The sequence below is a fragment of the Melitaea cinxia genome, chromosome 6 (assembly GCF_905220565.1).
Source record: "Melitaea cinxia chromosome 6, ilMelCinx1.1, whole genome shotgun sequence".
Lineage (NCBI taxonomy): Eukaryota > Metazoa > Arthropoda > Insecta > Lepidoptera > Nymphalidae > Melitaea > Melitaea cinxia.
In genome coordinates, this window is record NC_059399.1 from 14,896,986 (window position 1) to 14,915,606 (window position 18,621).

General features: G+C 33.1%; 1 protein-coding gene across 1 annotated transcript; it reads right to left on the reverse strand.

The window, feature by feature from the left end:
* Nucleotides 1-3,704: 3,704 nt before the first annotated feature.
* LOC123654420 (proton-coupled folate transporter-like) lies at nucleotides 3,705-15,982 on the reverse strand. Its single transcript, XM_045590327.1, has 7 exons — nucleotides 15,185-15,982; nucleotides 12,538-12,679; nucleotides 10,766-10,867; nucleotides 10,324-10,461; nucleotides 9,009-9,092; nucleotides 4,180-4,336; nucleotides 3,705-3,838 (listed from the first exon to the last, which is right to left on the reverse strand). Exons 1-7 carry the CDS (start codon nucleotides 15,980-15,982, stop codon nucleotides 3,739-3,741), a joined length of 1,521 nt encoding a protein of 506 aa, XP_045446283.1. The 3' UTR covers nucleotides 3,705-3,738.
* Nucleotides 15,983-18,621: the final 2,639 nt, after the last annotated feature.

The following is an 18,621-nucleotide window of genomic DNA, read 5'->3' on the forward strand; positions in this document are numbered from 1 at the left end:
CTTACTATTTTCTTGCTCATGGAAATTCCAATAGTTATACACTCCATGTAAATAAAAGATTAAGCTAGATCAGCTAATTTAAATTTTAATTAATATTCACATTCAATTGTCATTCTTTGAAATTAATCACGGGTATTTCGCTTGAGTGCTGTGTCTGTGTCATTATCTCCAGGGGTCATCTATTCACTTTAATATCGAATAACTTTTTTAACAAAAAAATATTGTATTTCTATAAATTTTGCGAGAAAGAGCCACTGTTCTTGGCTACATTTAGCTAACTATCATTTGGTTCATAAATAGTCGCAACCAAAGAAAGCGTAAAAATTATTTTGTTATTTACATTTCAATAAAAATAAGGACTTTTAACAAGCATTATTGAATTCTTATGTTTACGCGAGTTTCGTACATTATAATGAAACAGGTTTTAGAGTCCTCCGATGACAATGGTTGGTGTAAACTCTCCGAAATGTCGGGCATTCAAAAAAACTTAATAAACCGCGATAAAATCCGAAGAAGTTGTTTCATTATAATTCATTCTTGAAGTTACGAATATTGATCATAAAAAGACGTAATCTCATTCGATGTTTACACGAAAACGCAGGCGAAAATAAAAATAATTTTGTAGGAATGTAATAATATGAAGATATTAACATTTTACTTTTTGGAGTATTCGCATGTTTTGTACTTGTATTTGTTCAAACTTTTCGATGAAAAAATACAAGTTATGTTGTAGTTATAAGTTTTCAATTAAACTTCAAACAAAGCGGTTGATATCGATGGCATTTGTATGGAGAATGGATATTTAGTTTTCCGTTGTTTTAAATGGGTTCACGATTCTGTTACAAGTTGGAATGGAACGTTTTTAAATTCAACTCGCTCAAATGTTTATTGCTTTGAAACAATAGTTAATATTTAATAAATAATTTACAAGTATCAATTAAAATTCTTTATAAAGCATTTTTCTCTATTTATAGTTTCTTTTTTCAGCCATTCAAACTAAGACGGTTTTTTAATGATACACAGTTTTAGAATAAGTATTTATTTATTTTACAGGAAACTTAAAGCTAAATAACATGGATAACATAAAGTTCAATTAAAAGTTTTCACATATAGGTATACGAGTAAACTTAAATATAGGACAGACACGTGCACTAATGCGCTAACACAAGACTAGAGGACTATAGTTAACACAAAAGAAAAAAAGAAAAATAAAAATTTGATTCCCTAAACCAACAGCCTACCTGTGGTTAAAAAATGTTGATGAAATTGTTATGTTATATAACGCATATGTGTTCACTAATTCTGGACCGTTATGCGTTGATATATAAACGTTCGTAAACGTAAATATGTACCACCTGTATTGTAATGTTTTCATGATGAGCTCTGAGATGTTGTTGCTGTTAGTCGTAATTACTTTGCAAATAAACTGTTTACACATAACACTTGATAAAAGTGTGTGTATCAAGACCGAGACGCAATTGGAGTTAACTATTGTGATATTTAAAAATACAACTAAACTCTTCCTCGCATGAGACGTTTCGCGGTAAAATGTCACTTTCAGGTCTCAGCGTCACCACGGACCTGATATCATTTATTAAGAAGTAAACTCAAAAAGATTTTGAAGCCGAAGTCGGGGTCGAACTTTAGATTATAACTCTTACATAAAAAATAAAGAAAAAATATGATAATAAAGTTTGAATATATTATATCACTCAATCTAGATGATATCGATATGATATATGTATGTACTTGGGTGTATAATATTAACATTACTAATTTCGTAATAGAAACGCAAATATCTTTAACGGATCCATAATTCTAGAAACTATGAACGCAAAATCTAATGGCAAACGCTCGAAGCAATTCCTAGCTGCGTTTTAAACATTGTTTATACTGGAACATTTTTTATTTAGGAGACGTATTATTGCAAACATGTTCGTGATAGTCGACCAAACTAAACAACAATTTTCAGAGGGAGTTAAAAAAACTGTCTCCTCTCCCCTAGTAAACGTGAATAGGAAAATATACTTTTTGCTATTTTGCTTCAACTCTAAAATACGTATTACCTCTTCGATATCGAAAATAAACAGAGAACTTCGTTAAAAAATTTTATTTCAGTAAATTTTAACTAAATATTATAATTAGCTAGCGAATTTCTTCAAAGATATGATGTTTACTTGTGTCAGGAAAACCCGCTCTTCCAATAATAGCACAAATAGTTTAAGGTAGAAGTAATATTAATACATTGTAATAGATATATGTCATCAGATAGGCCCTGGCCCCATGTCCGCGGTGCCGGTGCCGTAACACGGTACGGCGCCGTGTCGTGTTACGGCGACGGCGTCGTGCCGTAGCACGGTGCCGTAGAACGGTGCGCTACGCGCAACTTGACAGTTGATATTTTGCAGTTTGTGTGCTCGGGCGTGCTTGTCTGGATATGGATCGAAAAAAAATTCTACTGTTGTTGCTAAGACGTCGAATGAAAAAGAAACAGAAACAGAGGAAATTTTAGGTAAATCCATATATTTATACAGTGAACCAAGACGGAGGTTATTTCAAAAGAAAATATGTAGCGTTAAAAATGTGGGCATGAGAAATTTTTTGAATATTTTAGAATGACGATATTAAGTTTTGGAGAACTTCTCACCAAGATAGTACCTCGTTTACAAAAACAATATGCGTTCAGAAAACCTGTTGATCCTATGGAGATGCTTGGTTTAACTATCAAGTGAGAAATAAAACGTACTTATCATGAATCAATTGTAGTAGTAGTAGTCCTCCTCATCGATTTCGATGACGGCGACCCAGGGAGTCATGACTAATTTCTCTGATGGGCCCTAATATGGCTCGCTAATCCACATTTAGTTTTAAATGTCCTAGAGCAACTGCGGCAGTAAAGCTGACCCGCAAAGTTGTATGTGTAAGTATAGGAGGGTTTAGGTCTCTGTTTATTAACATGGCGTTTTGAATCAAGACGTTGGCGTTGAGAATCAATTGTACACAAACTGCGAAATATCAACTATCAAGTTGCGCGCGGCGCACCTTCCTACGGCACCGTGCTACGACACGACGCCGTGAAATGTTACGCCACGACGCCGTCGCCGTAAAACGCCACGGCCGTGCCGTATTATGGCGACGACGTCGTGCCGTGTTACGGTGCCAGCGCCGTGCCGTTTTACGGCGACGGCTCCGTGCCGTGGACATGGGGCCGGGCCCATAGTGTATAGCTAATTTTGGAAGTGTGTAAAATTTTGAAGTGTTTGACTAAGGAAAAAACCTCAATTTTAAAGAAGATCACAGCTAAATTATATCGCTTTCAGGTAGTGTAGTGTTCCTGTGATGATCGGGTGTTTGCAATGCTACTGATATTGTAGATTACGTCCATCGATTCCGGTATCAACAATGTAATACTTAGTGGTAAATTTAATGGTAAGCTCCGCCTAATGGTTCTACTAGCTGTACGCTTGTTGGTCGCCTGCGTGTGTATAAAAAAATTTTGTTTCGCTAATAAGTGTCACGTTGGTAATCGCCGTTTTACAATTCCTACTATTTTAGTGACGTTACAGATGCCATGGTCACGGAAAACTCACCTGTATATGAAAAAACGATGACAGTGAGGTAGCGAGTTTATCAGCCGTTAGCAGCACTTTATTGTATAACTAAATGATCTTTATCATCTATGGAAAAGTAATAAAAACTGTGTCTGTGTTTTAGCAAAAAGTTTATTAAATTGAAATATCATTTTGAAATTTCTGCACCTTCAAAACATACAATTTGTTCGTCCATCGCTTCTCGTTTTCTAAGTTTTGTCTCACGGCGGTGCTGTACAAAGAACCACCTGGGAATGCAAAATTTTAGCTCTGTTTATTTATAAATCTTGTGACAATGGAGTAAATGTTATTATAACTACGGCTTTCCATACCATTGTGTGTCTATTGAGAAACATAAAATATTATGGAGTTCTTTGTTATTCATTACGATTAATTATAAATAGAAAATGAGTATAAACTAAGACTATTAAAAATTGTTAAGCAATAAAGTTTTTTTTTGTTTTTTTTTTACATTTATATAATTCAAAAATAATACTGCCTTATTATATTTTGACTGGTATGTAATTGGGTAGTTTTTGAGTTATAATTAACATCAGAATTAAAGATATTAAAGTAATGTTTAACTTACACTAAAACTGCTATAGGCGGGAGCGTCATAATGGCGCTGAAGATATAAACAGCACCGGTAAAAATTGGAATCGTTCTGGCGTACATAGCAGAATAAGTTGGGTCAAACAAGAGCGCAGCGAGCGTCTCTACCAGGCTGAAAAGCGAGTTTATTTTCCCTGGAAATTAAAGAATAACTCATTTCGTGCACCTAATGTTCATTTATCGCGAGGTCAAAGCACAACAATATTAAAAATATGAAAAATTATTTTTTAATTACACAGAGAGGGTTTTAGCTGTGCTTGCATTATTGCATTTTCTTTTATTTTTTTTTGGTTTAATTATTTTTGAAAATCGAAAGATGTTTCATTTAAATCTAAGTTTTATTCGAGAACTGGCTGATACTCATGGCTTCACTCACGTAGAAATTGATTTCATTTACTAATATATGTTAAAGTACTACCTAATTATTACATAACGATAATTCAGTGATTCCAGTGATACAAACTAATCCCCTATTTTACCATCTAGCATTTACGCAAAAGCTGGAATACTAATTTATTTAATATGCAATCAAAACCCTTGTTGGTTATCCTTTAACAAATAAATAAATAATTTAAAACAATCGAAAGGACTTTGTATGGTACAGTCTATGGTTGAGTGAGAGATGACATGTGAGGGAAGGTTATGAGGGAAACCAAACCCAATGAAAGTCGATCTAACACTAAATTTATTAAGATTATTTTGAGTATATATAGGCAGAAGTACAGACGTCATTTGACGTCATTCGTAGCAAACAAATATCAATTTCATTAGAAATCAGCATAAGAAAAATAACAATTTCGTAATAAATCAGCTAAATTAAAGAGGTTACTAATTAGCAAAACAATCATATTGCTCAATGTGCGTTGACCCGTACATCCTGCCGACTCAAAGAAGAAAGATAATTTTGATATTAAAATCTACAATAACAATACAATTAAAATTTAAGTACATAGATTTAAATAACTTATATAATAATCATCACTGCACTACACTTTAATTGGTATGTCCAGTCGAACGAATCGCGGTCGCGCGCTCGGGGGAGCAGGGGCCTCCTGGTCTTCGTTCGTATCTGCTGCAACTGGAACTGCGGTCGTGGAGACGTCTGTCACAGCACTGCTCTGTATAATTTTGTTTCTGCGATATCGCATGGTCCCGTACAGACATCCCGCAACAATGATAGACCCTAAGATTATATACAAGACAGAGTACTGATGTATATCGTGTATACTGAGTGATGCGTTTTCCTGCTCCTTGAGGTTAATGATCTGAGACTTCATCCCGCGCCACAAGTCTTCATGATCCTCGGGTGTAAACAGTTGGAAATCCGAAGTATTTATTATGGAATTTAATATTGAATAATCGGCTGGGATCGGTATGTTTTCTTGGACCTTAACTTGGCTCATGTAACTATTTTGAGTGAATATAGAGAAGGTGTCACCTTTTATTGTACAACCTTGACCGATTTGTAAAAGGCCATTCCCGGTCAGTGTTGTCAATACAACTCCAGTGTCAATGCAAAATATGCGCACTGTGCATTTCCCACAGCAGGAATAAAGCCACATGTTATTGTTATGTAACTTGACCCAGCGCACGCGACATGGTGCCTCCTTTGTTTTACATATTGTTGTATTGTGTATACTCAAGTTACACATTCCGCTGGTTATTTGTAATTCGTATATCGGCTTATCGAGAGCGCATAATAATTTGTTTGTCTGTATGTGGACACAATTTTCTACATCTGATTCTGTCAAGATGAGTAGTAAGTCCTTTTGTAGATTGAATGCAATGTATGGTGCGATAAATTCTACGTTATAATGCTGCTGAGGAAGGGTTATTACTCTATCCAGTTCAAAATTTTCCTTAATTACCAAAGGAATCTTGATTTCGATTATCAAATAAGAAGAACCAATGTCGCCGTTAACCTTCATTAACTTATAAAGTTCTTTAAAATCGTTTTTATCGGCAGGCAAAGTCAGGTCATTCGGTATATGTCGGTATATGATATTTAATTGTTCTTCCAATGGTTCAGGCAGCAAAATGATCGTCTAAATGACCGTTTGCGAGGCTTGTTAAAGTGTTTATAACGCTTTCTTGCAAGTGTCGTAGGTTTGATATAATCATAGCTGAGACTGAGGATGACAAAATGTGTAATTCATTGTTAGCTATCTTCTCAGTTCGATTACTAGCAAAAGAAAGATTCGTTAGACATTTCTGTAGTATTCCGAATTGCTTGTTTAATATTTCTTCATTCCTCTGAAGAATGTTATATTGCGCTTCTATGACACTTGTTTGATTTTTTAATAAGGCTCGTAGAAGGTCCTCGTTTACAGAAAATTTGGTTTTGTTCTTTTCATGTTTCTTATTACTTTTCTCATGTTTCTTATTAACACCCCTCTTATTCAGCACACAGGAGGAAACTTGATATTTTTGCGGAGTTGGAGTATTCAGTTGGGTTGATGACCCACTAGACATGTCAGTCAGCGAGTTTGTAGACTGCTTATTAATGTTTATAGTATAGGCGTCATGTAACATTGTGTTATGACTCTTTTTACATAGTTTGCATTTTTTCATTGACGTACATAAATTCTTGTTATGTGCGTACAAGCAATTATGACAAAGGTTAAAATCTTCGATAATTCGATAACGTTTGCCCGGTGTTAATTTGATAAACTTCTCGCATTTGTATAAGGGATGTTTCTTGTTACAAATCGGGCAATTTGACATGTATGTCGCAACGCTTTGATATTCTTTATTTATTAATTTTCCATACCGATGTTCTTTTTGAAATTGAGGCTTGTAAGTCTTGTTATTAACTGATTTTTGTTGATTATATTTTTTGAATGATGACAACATTTCTCTATCTCTTATGCCGCTTGGTTCTAAAGCGATGAATTTGCTCTCTAAGAAGTCCATTAGCTCCGAGAGTGAAGGTAATTCTCGTGGCATTTTCCGGGCTTCCTTGTAGTCGTTATAGGTGACTGTATCCAGCTTTTTTGTAATAATATGAACTAGTAATGGGTCCCAGGTACTTGTATCGATACCCAGGTTTTTAATAGCGTAGATACATTCCATTGACGTGTCGTAAATACGTCTAATCTCGTACGCTGATTGTTTTTGAGCGGCTGGCTGATTAATAAAGATTTCGATTTGTTTAGTAAATAACAATTGTGGATTGTTATATCTGTGTGTCAACAATTCCCACGCTGTGTCGTAGTTGTCCGCTGAGATAGTTAGATGTTGGATGATTCGTTCAGCATCTCCTCGTAATTTGCTCTTTAGGTGTTGCATCTTCTGAGTTTTTGTAATCAAATTGTTATTGTGAATGCTTTCTACGTATAAGTCATAAAACGTAGGCCATTGCGTATATTTGCCTGTAAACGTAGGCAAGTCGATCTGTGGTGTCGATTTTTCGTGATGAATGGTCGATGTGAGTTTAAGATTCAACGCCTTTTTGATTGACTTGTATGAATCTTCGTAGGCGTAAAACTCTATATGCACTTGAAAAAACACAGTTATTTTGAAATCACAGGCAGTCACTTCAATTTTATTTATATTATGTATAAAAATTAAATTATTCTTTATGACCTGAATGTAATAATTTTTTCAGTTAGTTAATACGGTAAGTATATCAAGCTATAAAAATATTTAATGTAAGAAAACGAAATATAACTAAAACTGCTTTTTATTTGACAAATATAAAATATTTTATTTAAGTAAAATTTAAAATTATATAGATCGAAAAACTTTAGGTAAGTGGGTATTTGGAATAAATATTTCAAGAGCGTTAAACTTAGTAGTTCAAAGATATTGACGCCGCGTTGGCGCAATGGTTACAGCCATGGATTGTACCTGTTGCACTGGCGGTTGCGGGTTCGATCCCCGCACATGACAAACATTTGTATTGGCCAATACAGGTGTTAGCCGTGGTCTGGGTGTTTGTGCAGTCATTGTGGGTCTCCCCACCGTGGCTCGGAGAGCACGTTAAGCCGTCGGTCCCGGTTGTTATCATGTACACCTGATAGCTATCGTTACTCATAGTAGGGAATATATCCGCCAACTCGCATTGGAGCAACGTGGTGGATTAAGCTCTGATCCTTCTCCTACATGGGGAAAGAGGCCTTTGAAGCGTATTCTTCAATAATCAAAGTTGAGGCGTAGTCTTCAAAGTCATGAGTTCCAACTGCTGTCGTCAAGACTATTTTTATAAAGCATCGAAATAGAAAATTTTGGTTTCAGATTTTGCCTTGATTAAATTATTTATTTGTCTTTAGTGGCTTGGCAGGCGAGAAATTTAACAAAGAATCGCCTTGAGACCCATTTTAAGAATTTTAGCGCACCCCTGAAAAATAATTCCCCTTGTGTGTACAGAACGCAGAACAAATATACTGAATTAGATAATCTTAGTTTTGATAGATTCAGTCCGTAGCATCCTACTGCTGGGCATATGCCTCATTATTTTATAGGAGAAGAGTCTGAGTTACTCCACCACATTACTTTACTGCAGGTTGGCAAACATTCCCTACTACAGGTAACGATATCTATCTATTTGAGTATACGTTAACAACCGAGACCAAAACTAACCGAGGAGGACTTAACGTCCTCTTGGGGGGACGATGGGGGGGGGCTTATATGGCCATACATAGGTCCGAGCGGGAATCAATGCTACGAGCTTAATTAGTTGCTTAGAATATTACACCAGAGCTGTTGTCACGGTGAGTATCTAAGCTCTAATAATGAATTCATCTCAAGTATAAGTTCCTAAGAGCGAAATAGATTCTAAAACTTGTTAAATTTAAGTGCATTTACCCATTTCCTCGGGGAGGACCAACTTCGAGACCATTGACCTCAGGGAGGTGAAAGTCGTTGCGTTAAGGATTTCAATTATTGGTACTGAAAATAAAAAAAATAAATATTAGTAGAAGATCCGAATAAGAGACGAATTTCGCCTATTAGCTTACCTAATGAATGAAAAATGATTTTATGAAAATAATTGTATATTTATTTTAGTTTTTTTAAATAATAAATTGCGAAAGGGTTGACTGAAAGGTTTCCTGGCCAGGCTATAATTAATATGCACCGATGAGTTAAAAGAATAAATTTAATACCAATCGACAGTATGAAACCTGTATAATATACAAACGTTGCGTTGTTATTTACTTTCCTGGCATAATTACTGAATTGGCAAGAATAAACAGGTATATTACACTACACACTTTACATTGATACATATAGTAGTCACTTCCATCCACATATTTAATAAATAAAACAATATATAATATAATACGATGACATAGGGTTGTCTACAGCCTGGCCAGGTTTTTTTAGCCAACCCTTTGGTAAATATTTTTAACATACTAAAGTAGATATTTAATAATTTTTATCCATTAAGCAGATAGGCGAAGATCGTAATATCGAGTTCGGATCTTAGACTGTATTAAAAAGATTAATTTTAAATGACGAGCTTATGACAAATCAGTCGTTTACGTCAAGATGATTTGCAACTGCTATCTAAAATAAAAGGAATCAAATGTAGTAATTTATATTTTGGAAAATTAAACATATTTTAGTATGATGTAATTTTTTTTTTGAGGTACGGCACGGTAGAGTATACGGCACGGTAGAGTATCCTGCTCATAATCTGGAGCAGCCTGACAGCGGAAGTACATCAACTTTAAAGAAGATCACAGCTTAATAATACTGCTTTAAAGTAGTATTATGTTCCTGTGGCGAGTAAAAGGGACACGTCTTCGGGGGGTTCAGGGTTTCGGAGGTTAGGTTGGCAACGCTCTTGCGATGCTTCTGGTATTACATCTGTCTATTGGCTACGGTTAACCACCAACCATCAAATAAGCAGTACGCTTGATTGCTCATCAAGTCGTATAAAAAAGTATATTCATAATGTAAAGAGAACAAAGAACTGCCAATTTTTTTAATAAGATCTACTTATTGAATATTGCAGAATTTTGAATTTCTATTAATGAAATGAATTTAAGACTAAAATCAAAATAGTCAGATACTTTTACTAATGGCCTGTGAAAGATAACATTATAAAAAAAAAGTTAGTAAGGTTCTCTCATTTATTGAAACTAGTAATAAGTATTAATTAAAGACAAATATTTACCCATAAACATTTCCAAGTCTGATTTGACGAAGGCGATGTACACGGAACCAATGAGCTTACTCGTTATGGAGATGAGGCAAAGCATAGAATCGTGGAAGCCCCAATGTTTGCTGAACACACTAATAGAAAATAACGCGCCTGGAATACACATTAGTAGTATTAAGTCAGTCTTAATGATAGTTGGATATTGGCAAGTTTTATATTTAAAAGTAAAGATAATCGTTTATCAGATGGTTGTAAATGATAACGGTTAAGTTAAAAATGTATTCGTATACAAATAATTTTCAATTATTTATGTCTTTATTTTAACAAATTTATTTGCGCCTTCTTTAGATGAGATAAAAAAAAATGTCCGGTTTTCTTTAGCATCCTTTCTAAAAATAAGATTTCGCTTATACTTCAAAATTTTGTTTAACAAACAGTGGTGTATTCATTTACTCACCTATAGAATGTGTGATAATGCTGTAAGTGGAGTAGATGCTGTATTTCAAAGCGTCCCATTTAAGTCGATATCTCACAAACATGTATGTGATTATCCTCTCGCCTGTCACATAAAAATATATCTGTACAAAATGTATTAAGGTGCATTTTTCTCTAGCACGTGCAAGTAAAATATACTGGATTTAGTTTTCTAGTAAACACTGCATATTTAATAAAACGCCCGCGTGGGTTTAAACCACGTTATATAAAGTAAGATACATATTCTCTTACTTTAAGTTCTTTATGAAGTTAAAAGTGAATTTTTTGATTTCAACGTTTTGGTTTCGCAAATAGTTTTTCTTTACTTTTAACGGCCTATTCACACTTTTGGTAATTGAAAGCTTATATTATAAGGTAATTTTTTTAAACTAGTAATGAGGTTTTGCAATTTTTTGTAGATAAATAATTAGAATGTAATCGAAAGTAATACTAGCGTTCCTGGCTTTATAGAAGTACAAATTAAGGTAAAGATAGGCTGCGGCGGCCCTTTGTATGTGTTGTGTTTCATTGTGAATATTCATCTATTAATTTCTATTAATTTCTTCACACAACAACGCAATGCTTTTGCTAATTAATGAAAATAAAATAGATACACTGATTGAACCTTAAAGTAATTGTTAAGTATTTATGTAAATTAAAATGTCTTCTAAACTGATAGTATAGCTTACTAACGATAGGAAAATAGAAATCAATTATAATTTAATTACGAATTAAAATGATAATAATTCAAAATAATTAATACCAATTAATTTAAAAGTAAGTTTTTGTCAGCGTCAAAAAAAATATACTACGCACTTTAACTTTTACTTCGGTATATATGTAACAAAATGTGTTGTTGCTATTTTTTTTTTAAAGTTGAAATAAAGAGGAATAATATTTTAATCAGGTCGTGAAAAATTTTGCGAATGTAAAAACTAATCGTAACAATTGTGTTTATGTAGGTAAGTAATATATCTGTCAATATTTGAAGAGGATGTTTAAAAATGAATGGTCGCAAACGACTTATAGGTTAATATTAGCTTTTTTGTTATACAATCGTGTATAGAGTTTAAAGAAGGAGTTGCATTCTTAAAAAATCTCAAAGAAAACGAGATATACTTATAAAAAACTTTTTCTCCGGCATATTTCCTCTCGGTCTACACTACTCGTAAGGACATCTGTTAATTCATTGTAATACTTAATAAAAGCCGATGATATAATAAGAGTAGATGTTTGCTGCTAGAGTAGATGTGTCATAGAGGTGTCCAACTCCACCACCTCCATCATCTGCTCAGGTGATAACCTAATACTGTATTGTCACCAAATTTATCTAAATATACCAACTTATATTTTAATCGGATACTAGGAATTTATTTAAGAATAACTCAAAAACGAAAGAACGAAGATTGCAAAATTAATAAAATATCTTAGAATTCATATGATTCTTATACACACTAACATTATAAATATCAGGAAAAACTAAAATATTCAAAAGCTTGATGTGTGATGTCACTAGAATTTAGTGTGCACTAAATATTGTGACGAAGTTAAAGTTGCTAGATAGCACTGGTACTTTACCTAAGTTTGTAATTTACTTAATGTTAAGATGTAGCAGTTTTTATTTTGATTGCTGTTTGCTACCTTGAATTTATCTTAAAATGTTTTCACGGCTTTTTTTTGAGAAAGTATATATAATCACTTTATGGCGAAAAATAAATATTTTCATTTCACTTAACTACATTTTATATAGCCTACCATGATTTGGTCCATAAATAATGGCAACCACAGAGAGCGATAAAATAATTTTCTTCCTCATATTTCCGTCTCGTTTCTTGAATGCAACAGCTACAGTCTCTTTAACTAAAGTAAAGAGGTCAGAAAAAGTTAATACCTTGCCCTGAAATAGGAAATTCATAAATGTTATCTTGTTATTACATTTTTTTTTTGTTCTGTTTACCATGTAATGCAGGTTGCCTGTACTTATTTTTTTTTTCCAGATTGGTGGTTTGAAAGCTTAAGATACAATTTTAGTTGACGCTAAAGTAGATCGACATTTATTTATTTCAATATATTCTCGTTCGAATTTCAAAAGCTATCGATAAAGCTTTTATCATTTATACAATGTTGGGCTTTCTTGTTGAAATTGTTTTTACGGTGGAATCTAAACCTATTATTTTAACAGAAGAAGAATAAAATAAGTTAATATTTAAAAAATAATATCCAAGGTTTTATTAAGATACGCTACGCTCCAATCTGTAATATCCCACTGCTGGGCATAGGCCCCTTTCCCCATAAAGGTTCAGTGATTAATCCACCACGTTGCTCCAGTGTAGGAAATATTCCCTACTATGAGTAACGATGGCTATCAGGTGTACATAATAACAATCGGGACCGACAGCTTAACGTGTTTTCCAAGGCATGGTGCGGAGATCCACATGGACTAACAACCAGACCAGAAATATATATATTTGTATAGACACAAATATCTACTCTGAGTGGGAATCGAACCCGCGACCGTCCGCGTTTAGGCGCGTAGTAGTAGATGAGTAAGAGTAGATGTTATTATAATTCTTATATTACACATATACATTGTTTTTTTTTTATAATAATATATTATTTTTCTAGAAGCGATATGAAAACTCAAGTATGCTTGCAAAAGACAAATAAAAACTACGCAATCAATATCTATTTACAATAAATATCTTTATCAAAATAATAATAATAATACTCATACCACTCTTTCAAACCATATAGCTAGAATTTTAAAAAATCCCTAAAAATATAATTATAAAAAAACTAATACCTACGATTTTATTTTTGTGTTACCCCCACATTAGGAATTCTAAACATTTTTGAATATCATATCAAAAATTGCGCCACGGTTCGCTTAAACCGAAAATAAAAATCATCATATCAAAAATTTCGCTCTAGCGGGTACATCGTTCCATAGCTTAATTGGCTAGAGCGCCGACACGGTCAGTCGGAGACGCGGGTTCGAATCCCGCTGGAGCGGTCAATTTTTGATATGATATTCAAAAATAAAAAAACTAGTTTCTTTAGACTTTCAAATATGCTTCATATTGTGTTACTGATAAGCCTACAAAGGCGCCATAGTTAGTCAAGGTTTTTCACACTGAAGGGGAGTGGGAAATAAATAAATTCTTTATTTTGGACAAAAAACTTTTACAATTTCTTGGTAGCTTGTTTCGTCATGCTGCTCTACTATGGGTTGGGGGACAATTTTTCTACCACGAGTGATATAGCCATTAATGATAACAACTGGAGCCAGACCAGAGATTGAGCTGCTCGAAATTTTAAACAATATATTTCATTCAAACTCTACCTAAAGAAATTGGCTTTTGGTCTGCATTTCCATAATAATATTATAAGGTAGTGAAAAAGAAATTCCGCTAAGAAAACAGAGTATATACAATTGAGCCACAAATCTAACAGGAGTACACTTTGGAAAATATACAGATAAAAATTCATGAATAATGATTTAGTCTATCAGATTTGTTTCTTTTGGTTTCAAAAATTTTATAAATTAGAGACTTTCGTGCAAAAACACACCAGAGCTATATATCCATATAATATAAAATAAATAAAATTGGAGTGTCTGTTTTGTAATATTAAAATAATCGCTTTTTACTTAATGCATATGGATATATACACGGTACACATACCAAAATATTTTTTCTACAATTTTTGTCTGTCGGTCTGTCTATCTGTCTGTCTGTTTGTTCCGGTTAATCTCTGAAACGGCTGGATAGATTTTGACGGGTCTTAACACAGGCTACTTTTATTTTCTAACTGCTAATTGATTTTTTTTTTTAATTCCACGCGGGTTTAGTCGCGGGCACAGCTAGTTAGAAATATAATAGTTGCATAATATTTATGGTCGCGGAGGCAGGAAAACTAAATACGGAATTACTCGAGTATCATGGGGATCTATTTGATTGAGAAGATTAGATGCTACAAAGAAAAAAGGTTATCTATGTATGAGTACGACCGTTCGAAAGGTTAGAATTCTTATTTCAAACTGCCAGGTTAATGAATTTTCTCCAAATGGCTGTCAGATTTTGAGTCAGTATGACGAGAACATCGAAGAGATGCGTCATTATGTTTAGTAGGTATTTAGATATTTAGATATACCGATGACATAAAGATTTAGAAAATTTGAAACCCGCAAAATTGAATAATGTTGAATATTAGTGCAATGGTCTTATTTATATATAATTATTTTTAATATTTTTTTAATTGAGATGCCCAACATATGATGTATTTGCACTAAATTGGTACAGTTTAAAAATGCGTGTCTAGTTTGGCCTTTTTTAATTATTTGATGTATGGTTAAACTAAATTTCTACTTGTATAACAGTATTAATCAAATGTATTTACTTACCTTCCCAGATTGTTCTATACCTGGCTTCGTTTTTGACTTCAAGAAAATACATCCATATGTAAAAGTAATCAAATAAATTGTTCCTGATAGCAAAAATATGCCATAATAACCCCATATATTAAGCAAAATTCCGCTTAGCGCTGTACCAATTGGTATACCGGCAGTCATACACAAATTGACTAGACCGACACGGAAAGTTCTGGACTCTTCATCGGTAATGTCGCTTATATAACTAAATACCCCCAAGTAAACCATCACCCAACCTCCAGTGAGTGCAGGACAGAGCGCTTCCAATACCATGGTAACTTCGATCGAAATTTCATAGAAAAAGTATGTGCTGAGGATGTTACTGATACACACCAGGAACTCTCCAAATATCGGCAAAAGGATGCATAATTTTCGATTACCAGTTCTGTCACTCCACGCACCCATAAATATCACCAATATTGTCGGTAATGCAGTCTGAACAATACTCTTCCATGTTTCAATGTTAGATATGACTTTTTGGACTTCACCCTCATAAAATGTGAGGTTTCCTTTTCTTACAATTAAGGAGTCACAGATTTCATCCGTATAATTTAGTCTGACACGACATGCTTTGTCTAAATTGAGATTCTGTATTGCAAGCTTTGCTAACATTGAGGGTATGATGAGACCGGCCAGAATCGGTTCCACAGAAATATTGGATTTTATTAGCCATAGTTTTTCTAAAAAATTTCTTTTTTCAAACGACTCCTTTTTAGTCTTCTCTTCTAATGGCTGTTCTTCTGGAATTGAATTTTTCGTGTCCGAAGACATAACTGCCAGTCAATTGCTCGATTGACTCTGATAAACTAAATTATATTTTCATTATCAATCTGAGATATAAAAAAGAATCTTTGCATTATATGGCCTTCTGAAAAAAAAAACGATAATAGATTTTTTAGACAAACATAAGTTAAAATATGTTAATTACTGAGTTACATTACTAAGATTACATTATTTATTTAGCCAATGTAATGTGCATTGGATCGTTATGTATGTAGGTAAATAAACATTCACTTTTTAATATTTGTATATACTTCTAGATAGAGCATTCACCGTCCTTACGAAACTACTGAACCCCTAACAGAAAAAAAAATATAATAATACTTGTTTCAATTATTATAATCCCCTTTTAATTGAAGCTTAAATTTAACGTAGTATAAAAAATAAGTCAGTTTTTGATTTCAAAATTAATTTTTTATATACGTACTTACCAAATTAATGTCGAACGACTGGGAAATGTGACAATGAAACACAACATGAATACAATTTATCATTATTTTAACACTCAACTAATTACTATTTACACTAAATGATTATTTACCCGCGATATAAAATATTAAATAAATAAAGGCATAAGTGTAATTATGAATTATAGCACTCTGAATACTTTATTGTATGTTTGTCTATTGATAAAATAATGCAGTTACTAACAAATAGTTCTTGTATTGTAAAGGGGTCAACGGGCTTCAATAACCACGTACATTCTATGTAAATAATTACATCATTTCTTTAATTACATAAATAACTGTGAAAGTAGTTTAAGTGTTGTTATTTTTAACCGAATTCAAAAAAGGAGGAGGTTACTCAATTCGACTGTATATATACAGCGTGTATTTTATACCTTTGTTCAAACTTTTGGACACTGGCTGCAAATTCAATAATAACAGATTGATTTTCTCTGGAAGTAATCTTGAATAATTGGCCTTGCTATCGCGCATTGCAGAATATTTCTAGCCACAACTGTTTCTTTTTTTCAAATACTTAAAGATAAAAAATTGTTTATTCGAATTTTTTGTGATAAAGTTTGAGCATCTGTGGTATAAAAAAAGGAAGGGAGACCTAGGTGACCCATAGCTTAAAAAACATGCCTACTACATGAAGTTTCTTAAATGGTATTATTCTAAATTTTTTATTATCAAATTACCGAGTTATTGCTACCTGTGTTTCTCTAGCCCTATTTTTCTTCTAACCAAAATACATAATAAAATAAGAACTTTATTTCGAAAATCAGTGAAAGTGTATTTTGGGGTGGGTGGGGTGTTATTGATAATTTAAACAACAATTTTGAATGGATAGTTTTATAATAACTGTTCAAATTGTTTGTCACCTACTCTAATACAGCCTATATATATATATATATATATATATATATATATATATATATATATATATATATATATATATGCGACATCTATCTTGCAATACATAAAACTAGAGAAAACTGACGTATCCTACATCGCGCTATCAAAGTTATCAGAGTGATTGAGTATATATACAAGAACCCGACAAAAACCGTTGGACAGACACAATAACCGTCTGGTCGGAGGATCCTCCCTTTTCGATGGGGGATGAGAAACTCAACACCATGTTCCTCACATCACCCCAAATATATATATATATGATGATGGTGTGGATATATATATATATATATATATAAACGTGTGTATTTTAGACCACACGACTGAAGTAAAATTTCTTTAGTTGCCCATACAGTAACATACCAAACGTAACTCTCTCCCAGTAGTCTAGTTTCCCAACGTAAGTCTCATCACTAACTTATATTTACTTTAGTCCCTCTTAACTTCCATCCGCCTCGCCCGATCACACGTATTCGTAACTATCTCCTCACGCATTCAATAGCTTACTCCCAAAGTTAAGCGAGCGTAATTGATTTCAGTAATACATAGGCGTTGTCTTTATCTTAGTGCTTTTAAATAGTTCTCTTTTAATCTCCGAGAGTGGGATGTACCACACATTTGTACTAAAAACATGGGCAACTCTGATACTTTTACATACTCGCTGGTGTCCTGTGCTGGTGTAAGGCAACCCAGGATCAATTTTTTACTCGATAATATTTTATTTATAGCAAATTACAGAACGCGTGACCTCTATTTCACATACACACAATTTCTACTGTTTACATTCTCTTTAAATATTGTCCTCTGGTAAATATTGTGCAATTTCCTATCATTCTTTGTCCAAAAATAAATAAGTGAAAAGAATAAATTGCTCATATCACACGGTTATTTTTTTAAAAAAATACACGAATATTTAATTTTTCGTATGATGTTATTGTTACGTTGTTTATCTTTGTATTTTTATATATGGATATATTTTTATTTTGATGCAATTGCAGGTATATCTAAAATTATTATTATTATAATACATTATCCCTTATAATATTATTAATGTGTAGTAATGTAAGTTTGTTTGTTATGCTTTCACGCGAAAACAGCTTAACTAATTATCATGAAACTTTGTAGACATATTTTTGGAGGTATTAGAAGTAAAATAGGATACTGTTTATAAAAAAAAAATCTGTGTAAGTGAAACCGCAGCTGAAAGCTAGTTTTATAATAAATGGCGAGTAACTTTAGGTTAATTGTCATTTATAAGAACGTTTGTTCGTC

What these genes read in the sequence shown, in the direction of transcription:
- LOC123654420 (XM_045590327.1), bottom strand. Translation starts at nt 15,982, where the DNA reads ATGTCTTCGGACACGAAAAATTCAATTCCAGAAGAACAGCCATTAGAA. An exon ending in AGACTTGGAAATGTTTATGG is followed by an intron (nt 9,093 to 10,323) that starts GTAAATATTTGT and finishes TTTTATTTTCAG; the next exon opens with TACCAATAATTGAAATCCTT. An exon ending in GGTCCTCCCCGAGGAAATGG is followed by an intron (nt 4,337 to 9,008) that starts GTAAATGCACTT and finishes TTTAATTTCCAG; the next exon opens with GGAAAATAAACTCGCTTTTC.